At 40.6% G+C, this 15,885-nt stretch overlaps 1 protein-coding gene across 1 annotated transcript; it reads left to right on the plus strand.

Annotated features, from left to right (window-relative positions):
• The first annotated feature begins 3,812 nt into the window (after positions 1–3,812).
• Positions 3,813–14,713, plus strand: cavin1b (caveolae associated protein 1b). Its single transcript, XM_057056683.1, has 2 exons — positions 3,813–4,513; positions 11,590–14,713. Exons 1-2 carry the CDS (start codon positions 3,983–3,985, stop codon positions 12,466–12,468), a joined length of 1,410 nt encoding a protein of 469 aa, XP_056912663.1. The 5' UTR covers positions 3,813–3,982; the 3' UTR covers positions 12,469–14,713.
• The last annotated feature ends 1,172 nt before the right edge of the window (positions 14,714–15,885 follow it).

Raw genomic sequence — 15,885 nt, forward strand, 5'->3', positions numbered from 1 at the left:
GGTCCGCTCGTTTTTGCACGTGCTCGGCGACTCGACACTGTGAAGTTGGCGATGGCTAAGGAAGAATTCGCCACAATGGAGCGCTTGGGGATTGTGCAGCGCTCTAACAGCCCATGGGCCTCTCCGCTCCATATGGTGCCCAAGGTGGATGGCACTTGGCGGCCGTGTGGCGATTTTCGACAACATCACAGCCCATGACCTTTACCCCATTCCGCACATACAGGATTTTTCTGTTTGCTTGGCAGGCACTACCATTTTCTCCAAAGTAGACTTGGTGCGTGGCTATCATCAGGTCCTGGTGCGTGCCGAGGATGTGCCCAAGACTGCGGTGATTACCCCGTTTGGCTTTTTGAGTTCCTGTACATGCCCTTTGGCCTGAAGGGGGCAGCACAGACCTTTCAGACTCTGGACTCTGTATTGCGTGACCTCACCTTTGGGTTCGTCTATTTGGACGACATTTTGGTAGCGAGTCCATCGGCAGACGAGCACCTGACCCACCTTGGGCAGGTTTTTCAGCGACTGGCAGATCATGGCCTGATCGTAAACCCAGCGAAATGCCAGTTTGGTCTGCCGGTGATTAATTTCTTGGGCCACCGCATTTCTACCCAGCGTGCAGTTCCGTTGCCATCCAAGGTGCAAGCGGTGGCAGAATTTCCTCGTCCGGTCTCCGTTAAGGCTCTGCAGGAGTTCTTGGGTATGATGAATTTTTATAACCGTTTTCTCCCCAAGGCAGCCCACCTCCTGCCGCCACTGTATGAGGCCCTATGGATGAAGAGGGCCACTGATCAGGTCGACTGGACTACCGAGCGGGTCCAGGCTTTTGAGGGGGCCAAGTCTGCCTTAGCCAATGCCACACTGTTGGCCCATCCGGCACCTCGGGCGGCCATCGCTTTGACAACTGATGCGTCGGATGTGGCCGTCGGGGCGGTGGTTGAACAGAGTGTAGGTGGTGCATGGCAGCCTCTCGCATTTTTCAGCCGCAAGCTCCGGGACAATGAGTGAAAGTACAGCGTTTTTGACCAAGAGTTACTCGCATTGTACCTGGCTACGCGTCATTTTTGTTTTCTGCTCGAGGGCTGATCTTTCACGGCTTATGTCATCCACAAACCTCTGACATTCGCTATGTCAAAGGTGTCGGAGCCTTGGTCTGCGCGTAAGCAAGGTCACCTGGCGGCAGTCTCAGAGTTCATGACTGACATTCGGCATGTAGCTGGAAAAGCTAACCCGGTGGCCGATTGTCTGTCGCGGGTGCTGATTTGTCCTGTGCACCTAGGGCTGGATTTCTCTGCCATGGCGGCCTCCAGTCTGGGGACCCGGAGATACGGGCTCTTGAGTCCACCGGTACAGGCTTGAAGCTGGAGAAAGCTGTAGTACAGGATGGTGGTCCTACCCTCCTTTGCGATGTTTCCACCGCTCGTTCCCAACCTGTGGTCCCGGTGGCCTGGCACAGCAGGGTCTTTGATGTGGTCCACTCCCTCTCACACCTGGGGGTTCGCGCGTCGGTGAAACTGGTGAGTGCCAAGTTTGTCTGGCCTGGCCTTCGCAAAGAAGTCAGGGAATGGGCAGCAGCCTGTGTAGCATGTCAGCATGCTAAGGTTCACCAGCACACCAAGACACCCCTTGAACCATTCGCGATTCCAGCCAGACGGTTTGACCACGTGCACGTGGACCTGATGGGACCCTTACCTCCATCCCACGGGTACACTAATCTGCTCACTATGGTGGATCGGACCACCAGGTGGCCGGAGGTGGTCCCTCTGTCCTCCACGACTTCGACAGACGTCGCTCAAGCATTTCTTTCTGCTTGGGTCGCACGTTTCGGCTCCCATTCCAACAATACTTCGGACAGGGGACCTCAGTTTGTCTCGGAACTCTGGTCTTCTATGGCTAGGTCAGTGGGCACACAGGTTCACCGTACCACCGCGTACCATCCTCAGGCTAACAGGCTATGTGAACACTTTCACCGTTCACTCAAGGCTGCATTGCGTGCCGCGCTTTCGGATGACAGCTGGGTGAATCGTTTACCTTGGGTGATGCTCGGTTTGCGTTCAGCTCCTAAGGAGGATTTTGATGCTTCACCTGCGGAATTGGTCTTGGGACAACCGCTTCATGTTCCAAGGGGAATTTCTGCCGGAAAGTGCGCCTCCTCGTAACTTTCCTGCCGGAAGTTCCTTTTTTCGGCTGGGCCCTCTCTGGCTCCATCCCCCGTGCTCCACTGTTTTCAGCGGTAATTTGTACCAACGGAATTGGCTACGGCCCATTTTGTTTTCGTATGGCATGACGCCCACCGGTCACCCCTTCGCCCTCCGTACGATGGCCCATTCCGGTTTATCGAGACGGGGCGAAGAGTTTCGTGCTCGATATGGGTGGTCGGTTGGAGCGGGTCACATTGGATAGGCTGAAGCCTGCGCATTTGCTGGTTGGGCAGGATGTGTTGCCGGCTCAGGTCCCCTGTTGGGGCCGTCCTCCTAATGTTCCATCTGATGATCCTTGTTCTAATTTACAGCCTGCTGTGGACTTTGTTTCTCCTGCCTGCGACTCATCTGCGTTCCCAGAAGAGGGACGCCGCAGCCGTTATGGCAGGCTGATTAAACCCCCTGTCAGAGTTGCACCAAATTAATTTATTCCATTAACTAGGGACATAGTTGAGTGTTCAGTCATCATGTTCTTAAAAAAAAAAAAGAATTTAATAAAAATTACAAAATAAACTAGAAAAATACACAATTAAGCTCTAAATATCAGACTGGAGATTGGACCGTTTAAAGTAAAGCAGAATTCCTTAATTTATAATCCAGACTATGATATCTGGGATTTACTGAAACACACTGATTCCTAAATTTCTATCCAAGTTAAAAAACCCAAAATAACCTAAATGCATCACACACAGTACATTTCTCAGTGCAATTATTTTTATGAGCACCAAGCTCGCAAGGCCATGCACATCAGGTGATCTCACTCACATGGTCTCAAGGCAACCAGAAATCAGTCTGACTGACATGATTTAATAATTTGCCACTGTGATGTTTTTTCTCTCAGGAAAATAAACAGAACAAAGTCTGAACTGATCAGGAGTTGCGCTGAACACGATGTAAAGACAACGATGGAGATGAAGACAACAGGCCTTTGTTGTCAGTGCACATTTTATAATTGAAATTGTTTAACATCCTGAATATACAAACACAGTGCAGTGTTTGAAAAATATAAACACCAACAATACAAAAAAAAGTCAAATCCATAGGAAGTTGTGCAGGTCTGGAAAACCAAAAATATGTATGTATGTGCGTGCATGTATGAGGGACATCTCTGCTGCTTAAGATATTTTTGAATAGGCTTACAGCTATTTTGTACTACATTTTATAGATGCCTGCAGATCTTGAAATTTAGATGTTTTTTTTTAAAACTATATTTCCATACTAGTAGATGCTATTAAATAAAATTGTATTTAATGAAAGAAAACGTATTCTGGCATTGCTTCCTGCCTGCTTCAGTCTTGATTAATTGATTTGCCCTGAAAAGAAAAGAAAAGGAGTACTAAAAGGGGAAATTCTGACTGACATTCCTTCTCCTGTTGTGCCTGAGCTTGTACAGAAAAATCATGGCAGCTTTACTCTAATAATTGCACCCATGCCTCCAGGACAAGGCTAGACCCAAAGGGGGTGTTTTTGAATTATTTTAGGGCTGGCTCAACAGTAGAGGTGGAGTTTTACTCATTTCTGCTTAGGCAGGAGCAGAGGGAGGGGTTTTTGAGAAAAAGGGGAAGAGTCCAATGGAAAAAGAGGGGAGGGGCAGGGGTTGGGAAAAATCTGGACGGAGTTCTTTCGACGGATTCTCTCCCTTTTGTGGCATTCACATCTTAATGCTGCCTTTAACAGCAGACTTGTCTTAATTCCAGACAGAGGCTAGGCAAAGATAGGTTGGCTAAGAAACAGATTCTGTTGAAAACAAAATAGAGAAGAAACATTTATTAAAGAAAGCGACTGACATGGCTGCAATGGAAGCATTGGAATCCACAAGTGGCCAGCAAGAAACTCAAAACTTTACTGAGTTTTCAGATGATGAGGTGAACCTTCCACCCACAGATGATGAAGACGATGCCATTGCTGCAGGCAAGAAAGAGCAATCCACCATGGGAACAGATGGGGATACAGCTTATGACAAGAATGAGGCACTAAAGCTGGATCCACAGGCAAATGGAGTCATAGTTCTGTCATTGCTCGATAAGATCATTGGGGCAGTGGACCAGATTCAGCAAACTCAAAGTGGTCTAGAGTCCAGGCAGCAGGAAATGGAGCGGTGTGTAACTGGCATCCAGGGAGAGCTGACCAAATTAACCAAAAGCCATAGTACAACTTCCAACAGTGTCAATAAGATGATGGAGAAGGTTCATAAGGTGAGCATCAATGTCAAGACAGTACGGGCCACCCTGGAGAAGCAAGGAGGGCAGATCAAGAAACTGGAAAACAACGAAGCAGAGCTGCTGAAGAGACGCAACTTTAAAGTCATGATTTACCAGGTGGGAGAGTGCATGTATACATACATATAGAAAGAGTTTGTCTCCTTAAAGTATGGTGTGTAAATGTGGCAGCTGCTTGACATGGTCTATGGGTGTGGTCCTGCAATGACCCAAACAAATAACTTTGTCTTTATCGATGTTATAGCTAAGATAATGTTGCATGATGTCAAAATGGTAGTATTCTTTAACAACATAGTGAAGCAGTTATCACTAGCGTGCTTATAACAATTTACGATCCAGATGTTGCTCAGAACATCCCTGCCACACCCTAACTTTGTAACCAACAAAAAATATAATCTGGCAGTCACAGCAGCTAATATTTTCCGCTAATCCGCTAACAATTTACACAGTGCAAAATAAAACAAGTCTTTTCATATGAAGGAAAGTCATACTGAATCAAATTAAGCCATTTCAACCTTTTAAAACTGAGATGAAAAATACCACAAGCTCATTCAAAGCTGACTTCAGGGCAGAGATGAGGTATGCAGGAGGCATGGGAGAGATGATAAGACTTATAAAAATATTTTCTCTTTTCCATTTCTTTTTTTTCTTCTCTTTTCTTCCTCTTCATTTTTGCAAGATATAAAATAACCCCTTTTTCTTTTTTTAATCTTCTGCAGTAAAATTTCTCTTTTTGCAATTAATTGTTTTTTTCTGTGGTGCACCTACATTCTAAGTTTCCGTCCTTCCTTGGTCAGATGGTATAGAACAAACACAAACAGTGTCAGTCCTAAATATTTCAAATGGCATCTAATGTGGAAATTTATCCCACTAATACGTTTAAAATACTGCACGTATGGATGTCGGAATTTGATCAAGTGTGCTAACTGTTTAAGCCCTATGAAAGAAAAAGTACATTGCACAGATTCCCTTATTTACATATGTGTGACAAATCCAATTAAATATCAGACTAATCTTGAACAAAAAACAGAAAATAATGTAGATATAATTTTCTATGTAATTATTTATTTCTAACTGAATTACTTTGTATGGGGATGATTCACAGACAAACCTGCAGCAGAGAATAATTAATTTCATTCATATTGTGTCTGCCTGCCTGCCTGCCTGCCTGCCTGCCTGCCTGCCTGTCTGTCTGCCTGTCTGTCTGTCTGTCGTCTGTCTGTCTGTCTGTCTGTCTGTCTGTCTGTCTGTCTGTCTGTCTGCCTGCCTGCCTGCTGCTGCCTGCCTGCCTGCCTGCCTGCCTGCCTGCCTGCCTGCCTGCCTGCCTGCCTGTCTTTTAGCAAACTGAAACAGCTCATTGCATTTGGTGACGTTCCAGATTCCGGAGAGACTTTAGCCTTTGATCTTCCAAAGATCACAGCAAAGGGGTTGGATCATAAAGCAACCTTCTATTTTATGTAGCATTGTATTACTGCCTATATACTACGGGTGTAAGTTACAATATGTGAGGAAATGGCCTGTTGGAGTTGTAAGGGCATTGTAACCAAATAAAACGTGTGTTAATATTGACTGGAGTTCAAAATATATATTCTTTATTCCAACATATTTAAAGCAGATGCGGCAAACACACTCACTTCATGAACACCACCAAACTGATAAGCTAATTTAGATTTCATTTTACTGCGATCCTATATCTATTTACAGTTTTCAGATATATTAAATTACTAATGAAAACAGTCAATATAGTATATCTATAGTATAGTTTGAAAATATTTCAGTCACATCTGCAAACTGTGCAAAACACATATTACATTAAGAGCCCTTGAAGGGATTATATGTTACAGTAATGTTTTTAATACATTTTTGAACCTTCCCTCACTGGTTGCCTTATATGGAAATAAGAGGCAGGTTCCCCATTTTCTCAACATGATTAATGCTGTTGATTATGCAAAGCATTGCTTTAGAGGAGATCAGGGCTGTATAGTGGAATGTTCTTAGCTTTAAGGGTAATGTCAGTGTATAACAGGCAACATGGTTGAAAGCACACCAACAAAAGTAAAAGGAAGGGAAACAGAAAGAGGGAAGGAGGGAGGCAACACAAGGCATTTGAACTTGGAAAAATTGGAGAGAGCTATCTAAATATAGCAGCTACCACATACTTCTTTGATTGTGAGAACGAAGAGGCCTTTGAAAAGTGTGTCAAAGGCTTGGTAAAGGCTTTTGATAAGAATGTGGAAAAAACATTAGCTTGTATGATTACTACTGTCAAAATGTGCTTGTGAAATGGTTTGTTTTGTACTATTACAAGGAATGATCAATCTGGTAGTTGTTTAAATATGGTTTAATATAACTTAAATATAGATATAAGTTAAAATGAGCATAGCAAATAACAAGAGGTAATAAATGATTCAGCAGGCGCCCAGATATGTCCCCCTCTCACCAGAACAAGTTTTACCCACACCAGGGCTTGAGCTAGGAGCCCTCCGCCTCTCAGACTAGTCCCCTACAGACTGGGCTACCACTGGCCCCAACAAGTGTTTTGTTTTTGCATTATACTGAAATTCCAAAATGCAACCAGCATAGAAAATTACCAAAAGGTTTTTTGTTTTTTTTCAACACCACGAATGACTAAAACACGATAAAACTGACTTGACATGAATTGATATATATCAATGATTTAACAAATAGATTTTTTACAGGAATCACATGTTTGTGACTCATAGAAGAAAGTTAATTGTTGCTAATAAAACTTTGTTTTTGCATGTGAGCAACTCATATGTTCCCAACTTTGCAATGTTTCAATAGCTGTTAGTGTCACTGGTTGTACAGTGTAAACAAAACCTACCAAATTATCTAATTTTGCTAACCCTGTTGACATTTTTAGTGGGTAAATAGACTAATTATAAGGTGACAAGGAGACTAGAGCAACTGATAAAAGTTTTGAAAACTTTGTCATTTAACCCAAACAGTAGCTGAATAAAATTGGCAGCACCAATAAACACAAAATTACTAAGTACATTTACATGCACATATTACTTAGACTATGCTGGAAATTTGACTTTGGCATTTCGTTGGAATTTTGTCCTTGTCCCAGTTTGTGTGCAATGGAGAAAATGAAATAACTGATTGGAACATGTCTTCCTCCTCAACAATAGGTGGTGATATGCATATTTTCAGCAGGTTACTATAGCCCTCTTTCTCATTATCCTACAGACCATTAACTGTTAGTAATCATGCAGCTTTTTCATCTCATGTAATGTGCAGATAACAAACAAGTAAAAACAAATGTGTTGGGTTTCAAAATAATTCCAGAACAATGTTAAAATATTGTTGAAAAATGTCACCTGGCAACACAATCATTGCATGGCAGCAGACATCACAAGAGATTAATTAGTGCATTAAATACTACAAAAAAAAAATCAATAATTGACAGTAATTTTCCCATAAATCATACATTTTGATTTGAGAGTGCATACATTAAATTCACTTAAATATGTATGATGACAATGCTGATTGTTGGTCAAAAAACAATATTAACAAACATGTTTTATTGAATGGTCACAACAGATTGCGTTTGCTAAATATGAATGTATTATTATTTAGAACTATTCTTCACAAATAAGGTACATCAATCAGTAGAGTGAAACAAAAAAGAAGAGTAGGAATAAGTAGATAATTAAAATAGAAGATTTTAGCACTTTGGCTGTGTAGCAACAGGTCTAGTGACTCATCCTTTGGTTTCCATGCCCCCTCAGGGATTTGTGCATACCATCGCTTTATATAGAAATCTTTTTTCCTCGTTTCTCTCTCTCTCACTGGTTCTAATGTCTGTGTGTGGTTAGTGAGAGTAAGAGGAAACTCTGCCTAGAATGTTGTGCTGCACCTAACATTTTCCCATGGAATTCATGCAAAAGACCAATTAGTGACAATCAGTTATGAGATTAATCAAGTCATTGTGAGGTCAACTGATAAAAAAAACTTGAACTTTATTTAAAAATGTAATCAAATACAATATTTAGTATAAAGTTTAGTAGTGGATTGCAGTATCAAGTACTGGAAGCAGTGTTGATCCCACACCAGAGGTTGGATCTCTTGGATGGGTTTTCCAGTCAACCTGTACTGCTGCCCCAACAGACCACTCCATAAAAGATGGTTGATGCCACAACAATTTTACAAAAAGTCTTCATGCCACATGGATATAAAGAGACCACAGTCTCTTGAGTAGGTAGATTCTGATCTGGACTTTCTTGCATTTTGTAACTGTCCTTATTGTTATGAAAGTGGCAGTTCCTTCCCTAATTTGTCTATTTTCCATGGAAGGAACATAGCTTCCTGTTTTTGGAGAGGGAGCCTCATTGGAAAACAATGTCCTATTATATTAGTGGGTGAGGAAGTCAACACACTAAGGTGAATGCCTGAACTTCCGCACACTCTTTCCATTAATCCACCCCCCCCACTTCTTTGTCTGTCTTTCTCTCCCCTCTCTAATACATGCACACACGCACACACGCTCTTGTACAACTATCTTTCTTCAGATATTCAACAACATAATGCAGTCCCTTCACCTAACCATAATCCTTCACAACAAACTGAATGCATAAGCCCAATTATTAGTCTAAACTTGGCGTACCCAGGTCTTTACCTTTAACCAGTGCTAAAAAAGCCAGCCACAAACCAAAAAATTTAATCACTTTGCAGATTAAATAAATATAGATCCTCACCATAATGTACACTAGATTCTATGTAGAAGAGAACAAGATCTCTCTCTCTCTCACACACACACACACACACACACACACACACACACCACACACAAAAACACACACACACACAAAACATGAGACCTTGAATAATACACCATCTGAGCTTTCCAAGATTCAAAAAGGTCATCCCACTTGTGCTATTAAGTGATTCAAAAAACATATATCCACTGTTCCCCTTCCAGTGGGCCATTGTTCTGTTCCTGTTTTGACCATATAAACAGTAAGGAAACAGGGAAGGCTAAAGACAGTGGAAGACTGTAATGGAAAAAGGAGAGCCGCCTACTGTCTTTGACTCCTTTCATGCTTTCAATATGCCATTACACAGATAAATAGAAAGAAAGGTTTCCTTGTCTAAAACATTGGTGAAACAATATTTATAAATTCAGAGCATGTCCTTTATCATTGACATCAGCAAACAATTGAATATTAATAAAATCTATCCAAATCTTTACCGAAGTACAGTTTTTGTAGATTTATTTAAGTACAGTAATTATGTTACATTTTTGTATTTTAAGTTTTGATGCTAAGATAGCATCATCTAGTTCACTGTTTCTCAACTGGTGGGTCGCGACCCACAGGTGGGTCGCAGAACCGTTTTCAGTGGGTCGTGGGCCTTTGCCTGGGGAAGGAAATGCTAAAAAAAATAACTGAGTGTAATTCATACTCCTTAACAGTAAGTGGCGATAATTCCCTGTAATGCGCGTTGACATCCGCCATTTCACACCATAGAAAAAGACCTGCAAAGTTTGTTTACATATATTGAGCATGGCGAAACGCAGATACAACGAAGAATATATGAGATATGGATTTTCTTATCTTGAAGACAAAGGAGGACAAAAACCTCAGTGTGTTTTGTGTAGCGAGGTGCTGGCACATGAATGCATGAAGCCGTCAAAACTGAAGCGGCATTTGGAAACAAAACACTCTCTCAAAGATAAACCTGTTGAGTACTTAAGAAGACGACTTCAAGACCTGAGGACATCACAAAAGTGTCTTACTTATTTGTGCTCGAAGCAAGAACAGGCACTGCGTGTATCTTACCAGGTGGCACATCGTATTGCGAGTATTGTTAAGTTAAAAAAGCCCCACACCATTGCAGAGGACCTCATCTTACCTGCAGCTATGGACATGGTCAGAGAGGTTTTGGATCAATCCGGAGCTGATAAACTAAAAACTACACAATAAGTAAGTAGTCAGCTAAAACTATATATTTTTAGTTCTTTTTGAAACTACTGCTCAGTGGTTGCACTTTTTTATTTCATGTTTGTGCATAAAAGCACTGTTGAGTCTTAAAAATGGCTGTTACTGATATGTTCTGATTGTTATGTCAGCCTTATGATTAATGCTTGAATAAGTGACTAAATAGTTTTAATAGGAAATTGTTATATATTCAGTAAGTGGGTGCTCAGCGAACGCTACATATTTGAGTTCTTTTTGAAACTACTGCTCAGTGGTTGCACTTTTTTTATTTCATGTTTGTGCATGTTGAGTCTGTTAAAAAAGGCTGAAGTTACGTGTTTTGAATTTAATTAAAATGCAGCTAATTGAGCATCAAAGGGAATATTTCCCTCTCTATTATTACCCCTTGAAGTCATTTTGGTTTTGCTGGTCATTTTGGTTCATCAATAAACTTGTTTTTTTGTGTTGGCATTCTGTGGTATTCTATTCTACTATCTCTGATTCAAACTGCACGATCTTTTCATTTAATAAATTTGAGAAGTTAAAACTTTTCCTTGATTTGGGTCGCGGCTTGTCATTAAGGGTGATGGTGGGTCCTGAAGCCAGACCAGTTGAGAACCACTGATCTAGTTCAAAGCTGCCGGAGTGTCTCTCATGTGGGAAACATGATCACCTGACAGGCCTCTGTCACCCCACTGGGTCATGGTGTCCTCTCCTCTCCTTTCCTCTCCTCCCCCACCCCCGTCTCTATTCATTTACAGGTATCGCCGCCCCTTCGGAGCTGCATGATGACCTCCGGCCCCGCTCATCCTCTCATCTCTCTTTACCCAGCCGGCCACCAGCAGGAGGGTCCCCCTACACGAGCCTGATCCTGCTCAAGGTTTCTTCCTGTTAAAGGGGAGTTTTTCCTTGCCACTGTTGCTTGTCTGGGGTTAGGCCCTGGGATTCTGGAAAGCGCCTTGAAACAATTTTGATTGTAAAAGACGCTATATAAATAAAGATTGATTTGATTTGATTCATGTTGGTTCATTGCCTCCTCTCCTCTCCTCTCCTCTCCTCTCCTCTCCTCTCCTCTCCTCTCCTCTTCTGGCCTATACATCAGTGTTGGTGTTATGATGATATTTTCTAACGTCTTTATAATTCTTTCTATCTACTTTTTTTTACCTGAAATATGAACTCCTTGCTATCAGATTGATGTTGAGGTTAAATGTAATTTTTATGTTTGTCTTACAGGATGATGTAAAGGTCTCATCAAAGCTCAGCATGTCTAAATCCATGAAGTTTTCTGAGTATGCGTCTGGAAGCCGAGGAGGAAGCCTGTTAGAACTCAAGGAAACTGTGGAGGAACCTGGAGAGGATGAGGTAGCAGATGAAGAAAAGACAGAGCAACCCCATGTAGACCTTTCATCAGATGAGGAAGGGTTGGAGATTGAGCAAACCATTGAAGCCTCTCGTGCTGAACGTATAAAGCGCAGCAGTCTGCAACGTGTACAAAACCTGAAGACAGTGTTTTCAAAGGATAAGATGGATAAGACAAGAGCAAAGACCAAAGAAAACATAGAGAGGACCAAACAAAAGACCATTGAGAACATAGAGAAGACAAAGCAGAAGACGAGAGACAACCTGGAAAGGACCAAGCAGAAAACCAAGGATAATATAGAGAGGACCAAGCAGAAAACCAAGGCAAACATCGAGAAAACACGTCACAACATTGAAAAGAAAATGGAAAAGATTGGAACCCGCATGAGTGTTAACCCTGAGCATAAGCAGAAGATCCAGACATCTCGTGACAAAATGAAGAAGGCTTTCACACCGGACCATGTTGTCTATGCCAGATCCAAGACTGCTGTGTATAAAGTGCCCCCCTTTACATTTCATGTCAAGAAAATTCGCGAAGGTGCTGTTGAAGTAGTTCAAGGAACAGAGATGGTAGAGGTATCTCAAGATGCTGATATTGTCAGTGCAGTGAATGAGGAGGCTGAAGAAGATGCTGTAGAAGATAAGATGGAGATGATGAATGGAGAAGGGGAGGAGGAGGAAGAACCAGAGGAGTTGGAAGAGGAAGACAGCCAAGATATTCTGCAGGAGAATGAAGACAGAGACAGTGACTAGCTAAAGATAAATTTCTTTTCACCAATCCTGGGTTTGATTTGCAATGCTCACATTAATTCAATCAAAGTTTAAGGACAATTACAAAACAATTAACTGTGTTCTTTACTAAATAATAGAAAAAGTATAGTTACACATAACCCACTGGGGTTATGTAGAAAACAATATAATGAAGTGTAGCCACACACACAGAAACAGACACACAAATATGTGTGAAAGAGAGAAATATGCAAATACAAAAAGGTTATCACACTGTCACTCAGACATCTTTTCAATTCCCTTAAAAGAAAGGCCCTAGAATATATAATACAATATTGGATATCAAATATATACTATAGAAGAAGGCCACTTGGTCAGGTATTATAGTATATTACCAACAGAAATGATAATTGACCAAATAGCATAAATTATTTAGGAACAGAAATGTACACAGTATATATGAAGTCTTCATGGTTGCTCAGTAAGAACAACTGTGATTTGAATATTAGATATAAATGAAACAATGCATAAATTTGATGGAGAGAGATGGGACAATTATAGTGTTTTGGAAATAGGAATTTATTGCTAGTAAAAAATTCCTTCTTGAATATATTGTTTTTTTAGAACAGTAACAACTAATGAAAAAATAGCAATAAATGCTACAGAAAGTAAAGTTAAAAAGTTATTTTATATTAGTTAAAGTTTATAGTGCTCCACCCTAGTGGGGTAGTCCTTTATGCTTAGAATTTTTTTTTGTGCTTTAGATATTTTCCAATATTTTATCAAATCGTAGGTATAATCCTTTTACTCTACTTGCCATTCTCCACGCAATTTCCCTGCTTAATTTCACCGTGTGAATGTGTGTTTATAGCTTACAGTTAATAATTTTGTATGATTCTAAAAGCAATTTACTCATTATCACACCTTGTTCTTTGTGCCAAAAGTAATATTTTACTGCCAGTAATAATGTATGTAACCAGTAAATAGTATTCAAAGAATCTAAAAGAAGTTAAGTATAATGTAGTCAGTGCTCATGGAAAAGCATAATTACTTAGTTTTTTAATTGGGAGCTTTATAACTATATAACAATGTCATCAGTCTCACCTGATTTTGCAAATGTAATTTCCCTTTGCCAAATATCATTTCATTTCAGTAGATTTCTCTTACACAAAATATTGACAGTCATTGTCATTTAAAAAAAAGATTCATACGATAGCTTAAATATTTATCATTTATCATTTGATAATTAATTCTAAAAGGGGTACCCTCCACCAGTGAGATTTGTTATTTGCATTTACAACATTTCTTTGCAGTACACAAGAAAAAAAATGAAAAGGGGGTTTTCCAGCTGGAAACTTTCCAACTTTATTATAGCATGAAAGCAGAATTTTCAGCATTTCTTTTCTATCTGGTAAACAGTCCACCCATGATGATAGACATGATGCAAATGTATGAATACAAATTAAGACCATTTCAAGTAGATATTGTCATTAACCTCTTTTCATTACCAATCTAAGGTGGTGTGTTTATATGGTTCCGGGTGTCTGTGGACCACTGCCTACCAAGTTGACATGAGGCTGTAATCAGTCTTTTCCTGCTGACACAGTGAGATATATCAAAATATACTATACTGAAAGTGTTTAAAAAATGTAAAGTGGGTGTTTATTTGACATTTGCAATTTGACATTAGGGCTGACCTTGGTTACAAAAAAAAATTAGAGCGGCAAAATAAATCAGCATATATTTATCAGCTCGATATACAGTATGTGTACATTTAGTGCAGAGCAGATGGGACTATTTGACTAAGTAAAAAAATAAATAAAACTGCATAATAGCTAATGTTGCCACTAATCACTGAAATATGCCAGGCTGGAACAATTAAAAATAACTAATCCAATTGTTATGCAGCATAATTAAAATGAATCATTGTTTGTTATTTGAGTGTAAAAAAAAAAAAAAAAAAACCATATGTAGAAACCATATGCAAATGTTTTGGATATGAACAGCTGTAGATACAGATAATACGCTTTAGGCGATTAGGATGGACCTCAGTGGGCAGCGAAGGAGTTTGAGGACAATCTGACTTGTGCATAAATAAGGAAAACGCTGCAACTGATTTATGCTCCTGTGTTCAAAAGCAAACAAAAATATGCTCCAAGTAAAACATTTACCTTATTTAAGTGTTACTTGCTCTTTTGTAACTGGTTTCTGTATAATGCTTAATTGCTTAACCACTAATGACATAAGTAATAAAAGCTTTTTGATTCAGCTTCTGTTTTTATGTTTTGAATTTTTTTTTTCATTTTCATCTAACTGTAATTATCAGTGTTAATTGGTAAGATGTAATGCAGTAGTTACCAAACTGTTTCTGCTAGGACCCCCTTTTGTACATAACCCCCCCCCCCCCCCCCCCAAACAAAAAAAAAGATAAATTGGCAACAAATAACTTTGATAAACTACTGGTTACAGTAAACTACAATTTTTGGAATTACAAACTTCACAGTGTAATTACTTTAACTGTTTTCAAACACCGCATTTGATGATCTTGCTTGCATGTCTAATTTTCCCATTGTCAGACTAAAGGAGTGTGCTGACTGACTGTCCTTGCCTTGGTGGCTTTAAACTCCTCAACCGCTGGCAAGGAAAGCTTGGAGGCCTTACTGTATAGATTGATTGCACTGAGCGATGGTGGGACTACCAGCCATTTCCGCAAGAACTTGCTGCACAGGCCCTCCATTCCTTCCACTTGGGACATGGGAAAGTTGCAAAGTAGGAAGAGTCATCGTAGCACAGGTACAATGCCATATTTGAAACACCAGCCTTTAACCTCCCGAGTAGTTGGCTGTGCTCATTTGCCTCAAGGCAGGTGTTCAGCTAGACTTTGATGTTAGGGAGATTGTTACTGTCCTTTAAGGAGCTCTCATAGTGCTTTCTGAGGCATCAGATCCTTTGAGCTTGGATTGTTGGGATCTCAGAATCTGGGATGCTGAAGATGTTTCCCGGTAGTTCCCCTTCAAGATAGTGAGGCTCCTTGACTAGTCCAATATGAACTGGAGGCATAATCATATTGCCATCTTTTCCGGTATGGTCAGGATCTACTGTGTCCCCTGGAATAATGGAGTTATTACCATCAGGTTGCCCACAAAAGCTTTACAGGCAGGGTGTCTAGTATGGCCCCCCATCTCTGTACTGCATTGCTCCTTCCTTCCACAGAAGATTCAAAGCCAAATTGTGCACCCTGCAATGATACCCTTGTCAAGCCTTCGTCATTTGGTGGTGATGCTTCCCATGGTCAACATCATCTGTAGCTCAACCATATGCAACATAAGCTTTGACAACCTCTGATGGAAGTCGGTAATGATACAATGCCTTTGGGTCAGCTGGTGTGGAATGCTTAGGTAGGTGAGGTCCAGTAAAATGAAAGAGTGTCTGCTGTATGCT

The sequence above is a fragment of the Takifugu flavidus genome, chromosome 1 (assembly GCF_003711565.1).
Source record: "Takifugu flavidus isolate HTHZ2018 chromosome 1, ASM371156v2, whole genome shotgun sequence".
NCBI classification, from domain to species: domain Eukaryota; kingdom Metazoa; phylum Chordata; class Actinopteri; order Tetraodontiformes; family Tetraodontidae; genus Takifugu; species Takifugu flavidus.